The sequence below is a fragment of the Sapajus apella genome, unplaced genomic scaffold (assembly GCF_009761245.1).
Source record: "Sapajus apella isolate SASKATOON/1434 unplaced genomic scaffold, GSC_monkey_1.0 scaffold130, whole genome shotgun sequence".
NCBI classification, from domain to species: Eukaryota; Metazoa; Chordata; class Mammalia; order Primates; family Cebidae; genus Sapajus; species Sapajus apella.
This window is the reverse complement of record NW_022437070.1, coordinates 724,981-731,454: the sequence shown is the minus strand read 5'-3', so window position 1 is coordinate 731,454 and position 6,474 is coordinate 724,981. Positions and strand designations below refer to the sequence as shown.

The window sequence follows — 6,474 nt, the reverse complement described above, 5'->3', positions numbered from 1 at the left end:
TGTGTGGCTGCGGGCCCTCTGCCCCTGCATGTCTCTGTGTGTGTGTGTGTGTGTGTGTGTGTGTGTGTGGCTGCGGGCCCTCTGCCCCTGCGTGTCTGTGTGTGTGTGTGGCTGTGAGCCCTCTGCACCTGCGTGTCTGTGTGTGAGTGGCTGCAGGACCTCTGCACCTGCGTTGTCTGTGTGTGTGTTTGTGGCTGCGGGCCCTCTGCACCTGCGTGTCTGTGTGTGTGTGTGTGTGTGGCTGCACGCCCTCTTCACTTGCATGTCTGCGTGAGTGGCCGCGGGCCCTCCGTCCCTGCGTGACTGTGTATGTGTGTGGCCGTGGGCCCTCTGTCCCTGCGTGACTGTGTGTGTGGCCGCGGGCCTCTGTCCCTGCGTGACTGTGTGTGTGTGGCCGCGGGCCCTCTGTCCCTGTGTGACTGTGTGTGTGGCTGCGGGCCCTCTGTCTCTGCGTGTCTGCGTGAGTGGCCGCGGGCCCTCTGTCCCTGCGTGACTGTGTGTGTGTGGCTGCGGGCCCTCTGTCCCTGCGAGTCTGCGTGAGTGGCTGCGGGCCCTCTGTCCCTGCGTGTCTGTGTGTGACTGGCTGCGGGCCCTCTCCCTGCGTGTCTGTGTGTGAGTGGCTGTGGGCCCTCTGTCCCTGTGTGTCTGCGTGAGTGGCTGTGGGCCCTCTGTCCCTGCGTGTCTGTGTGTGAGTGGCTGCGGGCCCTCTGTCCCTGCGTGTCTGTGTGTGAGTGGCTGCGGGCCCTCTGTCCCTGCGTGTCTGTGTGTGAGTGGCTGCGGGCCCTCTGTTCCTGCGTGTCTGTGTGTGAGTGGCTGTAGGCCCTCTGTCCCTGCGTGTCTGCGTGAGTGGCTGCGGGCCCTCTGTCCCTGCGTGTCTGTGTGTGAGTGGCTGCGGGCCCTCTGTCCCTGTGTGTCTGTGTGTGAGTGGCTGCGGGCCCTCTGTCCCTGTGTGTCTGTGTGTGAGTGGCTGCAGTCTCTGCACCTGCCTGAGCTGCAGCCGTCTTCTCCAGCTCCCTTCTGTCTTCCGCCGCATCCCCCCCAGTCCCCTTCCCTGACTCAGCAGCTGCCTTATACATGGCATATCCCCAGTACCTGCAGGGATGCCTCGTCCAGTGGGTAGAGGGTGGGTGGTTGGATGCCTCACATAGACAGGGAGATAGATGGTGGGTGGGCAGGAGCCCCCCGGGTAGGCCTGTGTCCAGCGGCGCGATGCCCCTCACACCCACTCCCTGTCTCCTGCCCCTCTCTTCCAGTCCCTCCTGCTGTTTAGCCGGTCCCTGGACACCAATGGTGACTGCACCCGCCTGGTGGCCGATGGCTGGCTGGAGCTGCAGCTGGTGGACGGCGAAAGTGCCATCCAGCTCCTGGCGGCTTCCCTGCGGCTCCGTGCCCGCTGGGAAGGTGCCCTGGATCGGCAGCTGGCGCACCAGGCCCGACAGCGGCTGGAGGAGGAGGAGGAGGAGGAGCCCGTCAGCCCCAAGGAGGTGGCCGCCCTGAGCAAGGAACTGCTGCAATTCACAGCCTCCAAGGTACCCTCTGCTGGGACGCCAGTGCCTGCCTCTGTCCACAGGGAGTGTCTGCCACAGGGCTTGTGCCTCGGGGAGGCCTGGCTTCCCCTTTACTCCACGTGGGCACATTTGGGGCTTTGCAGGCCACAGAGGTCCAGTCACTTGCCCAAGGTCACTCCACTGGTCTGGGTGGAGCCAGGATTTGATCCCAGGAGCCTGGCTTAAAAGCCACACTACCCCCTGCTGCCCTGTTGACTAAGCGCCTTCTGTAAGCATAGCTGATCCCCCTTGCTAAGTCAAGGACGGACAGGGTGTGAGAAGGAGGTCGGGGGTGTGTGCCCCAGGGTGAGAACTGAAATGCGCAGACTTAAAACCGCCCGACGACGCTTAGGTGGGGAGCAGGAATTGCTCCTGACTCTACTTCATGTGGCGGAGGAGGTGGGGAGAGGGTGTAATCCAGGCGGACTTCCTGGAGTAGAGGGGTTTGAGGACAAACGTTCAGGAGCTAAGTGAGCCACAGAGAGGGGACCAAGGCTGACGTGCCAGGGGAAGGAGGGGTGAGGAGGCCAGACTCAAGATCTAAATGGGGTCCCACCAGTGACGGGCAGAAAAGGGGCCTGGGAAAGGCAATTTAGACGGGGGTGGGTCATCAGGTATATTCTAGACAAGCCCCTGGTTATGCATGTCTGCGGCCAAGTTGTGATTGGCTCAAGCACTTGGTTCCCATAACTGCAAAGTCTGAGGGAGGGCTTTAGGCACAGCTGGCTCCAGGTGCTCTGGTGGTGTCTCCCTGAGTCTGTCTGTCTCACTCTCCTGCCTCTCCTTCCTTAGCTTCCCTACAGCCTCCGGCGGCTCACGGGGCTCGAAGCCCAGAACCTGTATGTGGGACCCCAGACCATCCCAGTCACCCCCCATCTTCCTGGCCTCTTTGGCAGCTCCACCCTGTCTCCCCACCCCACCAAGGGGGGCTACGCAGTCACTGACTTCCTCACCTACAACTGCCTCACGGTGAGCATGAACTTGCCTCCCTGAAGGTGGCATTTTGGGAAGCCCCCATACCTGACCCCAGAGCCACATTACACCTTATCCAGGGATGTGGTTCCCAAGTGGGGCCCACGGCCCTGAGGGCTTCTGGGAAGGGTCCCAGGTGGGCAGTGGGTGGTGGGTGGCACTTGGCCGGGCCCCAGTCCTGACAAGATGGTCTGTGGCAGAGTGACACAGACCTGTACAGCGACTGTCTCCGAACCTTCTGGACCTGCCCCCACTGTGGCCTGCACGCGCCCCTCACGCCCCTGGAGCGCATCGCCCATGAGAACACCTGCCCCCAGGCCCCACAGGACGGGCCCTCAGGCAAGCACGGGGCTGTGGGGACCGGGCTACCTCTGCCCAGCTGTCTGCCCATCCCACGATGGTCTCCTGTGTGTGTGGGCACTTGCTAGAGGCTCCGGGGACTGACAACCTCCACATACAGGCCTCGTCCTGAAGATCAGGAGCACAGGGCAGGGAGCCTGGGTGCCACCTCTTTCTGTCCGCCTGTCGCCTGTGGTGTCTGTGTCGCTGTGTTTGTCCCTGCGTTTCTGTCTCTCTGTGGCTGTCTCTTGTTCTTTCTCTGTCCAGCAGTTGTCTCTGCGTTGGCCATGTCCACCCTGTTGTCACCCAGGGATGCCACACACTGGGGTTCAGTGTGGGAGGCAGCCCCGGGGCCACGTGTGCGTACCCAACTGGCTCTGTCTGCCTCTGTCTCCATGTCCCTTCTTGTGTCTTTCTCTCGGCCTTTCTCACTGGCAGCGACACGCAGTAAAGACAGGCCTGTGTGTTTTTGTCCGTCCAGGAAGGCTTAGAGTTCCCCAAAGGCCAGGAGGGAACCTGACCCGCGGGTTCCTGGCATTGGGTGGGGGTAAACATATGCACTAGAGCACCACCCTCATAGCCTCCTTCTTTTCCCAGCCTTAGGGGCTGAGGAAGATGCCCCCGAGACCCTCCAGAAGACATCTGTCCTGCAAAGGCGCTACCACTGCGAGGCCTGCGGGAAGGACTTCCTGTTCACGCCCACAGAGGTGCTGCGGCACCGGAAGCAGCACGTGTGAGCCGCACCAGGAGCCCCACCCGCCTCCCCGCAGCCGCCCCGCTCCCCTCCCTGCAGCCCAAGACAAGGGGAGGGCTCTTGCCTGAGCCCCCCAGCCTGGGCTTCGCCCTGTGGTCCTGTCCCAGGGCAGAGGGGGTGGAGCATGGATTGTGAATAAAACCTCACATGCTGACCCACACTGTGAAGCCTGTAGCTGCCCATCCAGAAAGCAGCAGCTGCCCTGTTAGTCCTCCCCAGGGTCTAGCTTTCCTTCTTCCTGCTGTGGGTGCTGCCTGAGGGGTCTTGGGTAGGAGGAGCAGTAGAGCCAGCAGGGACCTCCCATGTCTCCTGATAACAGGTGCGGGTTCTTAGCACCCCCACGGCCGCTCTCTCCTGAGTCCGTCCTCAGTCTGTGCTTCCCCTTGAAGTAGGGGGACCTTGAATTTGCCTATCAACCTGGGTCACTTTAAGAGTTGTGCAGCAGGGCTGGGGGACCCACTCCCAATAAGAACAATAAAGGCGGGACTCGGTGGCTCACAACTGTAATCCCAGCACTTTGGGAGGCTGAGGAGGACGGATCACAAGGTTAGGAGATCGACACCATTCTGGCTAACACGGTGAAACCCCGTCTCTACTAAAAATGCAAAAAATTAGCCAGGCATTGTGATGGGCACCTGTAATCCCAGCTACTCAGGAGGCTGAGGGAGGAGAATTACTTGAACCCGGGAGGTGGAGGTTACAGTGAGCCGAGATCGCACCACGGCACTCCAGCCTGGGCAATAGAGCAAGACTCTGTCTCAAAAAACAAAAACAGTAAAATTGCTCAGGAGAAAAAGAAGGCATGGGGTTGGAATGGAAGCAGGACAGCACCGTAGGTCCTGCAGATACGAAAAGGAGAAGGGAATAGGATGAACTACGTGCCGCAGATAAATTCCACTCATTTGAAATGGACAAAGTTATTGAAAGACACCAACTACCCAAAGATCGTTCAGGAAGAAATAGATAACCGGAACAACTCTATTAAGGAAATATAATTTCCTTACAGTGACCTCAGACGGGCTCATTAGTGACGTCTACCACACATGGAAATCATGCTCACCCACACCCACTTGTCCACAATAGGGGAGGATGCCTCCTGACTGATGTCACGAGGCCAGCTTATCCTGTTGCCAAAACCAGGCTATCACAATGCAAGATAAGAAAACTCTAGGCCAATATACCTTATGAACGTAGACAAAACCCGAAGTACAAGCTCAGCAAATCATAGTTAGCACTGTATAAAGATAGTACATCATGGCCGAATGGGGCTTATTCTAGGAATGCAAGGTTGGTTTAACATTTGAAAATTAATATGATTCACCATATTGGAAAAGAAAAAAAAAAAGCTGGGTGTGGCAGTTCATGCCTGTAATTCCAACACTGGGAGGCCGGGAAGAGTGGATCCATAGAGTCTAGGAGTTCGAACAGCATGGGCAACATAGCGACCCCCGTCTCTATTAAAAAACACAAATGAGCCAGGTGTGGTGGTACCTGCCTTTAGTCTGAGCTGCTCGGAAGGCTGAGGTGGGAAGATCACTTCTTGTCAGGAGGCAGAGACTGCAGTGAGCTGAGATTGTGCCACCGTACTCCAGCCTGGGCGACAGAGCAAGACCCCATTTCAAAGAAGAAAAAGTGTATAAATCCCTAGGTTTAGTCAGTCAGGGAGATGGATTTGAGACTGATCTCCCACCTCCCTGGCTGTGCACCTGATTAAAGCCTTCTTTCTTGGCAATACTCGTCTTAGTGACTGGCTTTCTGTGCGGCCAGCAGCGGGACCTGGACTGAAGCCCTGGTATTTCAATAACAGATTCATTCAACGATTTTTTTTTTTGCAGGGTCTCACTCTGTTGTCTGGGCTGGAGTGCAGTAGTACAGTCTCAGCTCACTGCAGCCTCTACCTCCTGAGCTCAAGTGATCCCCCCAACTCATTATCCTAAGTACCTGAGACTGCGGGCATGTGCCACCATGCCCAGCTGATTTTTGTGTGTGAGTAGGGTAGGGTTTTTTTTTTTTTTCTTTTTTATTTTTTTTGTTTTAAAGGGACAGGGTTTCACCATGATGCCCAGGCCTGTCTCAAACTACTGGGCTGAAACCGTCCACCTGCCTCAGCCTCCCAAAATCCTGAGATTACAGATGTGAGCCTCTGTACCTGGCTCATTCAACAGTCATTTAAAAAGTCTTCTTGAGACCAGGCATGGTGGCTCATGCCTGTAATCCCAGCACTTTGGGAGGTCGGGAGTTTGAGACCAGCCTGACCAACATGGAGAAACCCCATTTCTACTAAACATACAAAATTAGCTGGGCGTGGTGGCACACGCCTATAATCCCAGCTACTCAGGAGGCTGAGGCAGGAGAATCGCTTGAACCTGGGAAGTGGAGGTTGCAGCAAGCTAAGATCGTGCCATTGCACTCCAGCCTGGGCAACAAGAGCAAAACTCCATCTCAAAAATAAATAAAATGTCCTCTTGAAGGCTAACATGCACAGATTGTAAGTAAACAGCATAAAGGAAAAACAACCCCACAAATTTTAAATGAACAGCTTAGTGAATTTTCCCAGATGGAACATACCTGGGTCACCAGCATCCAGATAAAAAAAATAAAACACCAGCAGCCCTCCACCCACTGCAGCCCAGCTCCTCCGTCTCCCAGGAGTGACCAACACTCCTAATTTGTCCTCTGGTGCTGGCCACTCTAAAACTTCATAAAAGTGGGCCATGTCTGGCTTCTCTTACCCAACATGAGGTGCATGGGCTTAATTCGCTTATTCTATTCTATGAATTCATCACAATGTATTATTTTGTCTAGGGACACTTGATTTCCAGGACCCCCGACACCAGCCCTTCCCTCCCTCTGCAGAGCAAA

General features: G+C 56.6%; 1 protein-coding gene across 3 annotated transcripts in view; it reads left to right on the top strand.

Annotated features, from left to right (window-relative positions):
- DHX34 (DExH-box helicase 34) overlaps positions 1-3,770 on the top strand; it is a 56,344-nt gene extending 52,574 nt beyond the window's left edge. For all 3 annotated transcript variants that reach the window (XM_032262519.1, XM_032262518.1, XM_032262520.1), the window contains exons 14-17: positions 1,254-1,529; positions 2,340-2,516; positions 2,720-2,858; positions 3,462-3,770. In XM_032262519.1, coding sequence (XP_032118410.1) covers positions 1,254-1,529; positions 2,340-2,516; positions 2,720-2,858; positions 3,462-3,595 — 726 coding nt within the window. In that variant the 3' untranslated portion in view covers positions 3,596-3,770. The remainder of the gene's footprint in view (positions 1-1,253; positions 1,530-2,339; positions 2,517-2,719; positions 2,859-3,461) is intronic.
- Positions 3,771-6,474: the final 2,704 nt, after the last annotated feature.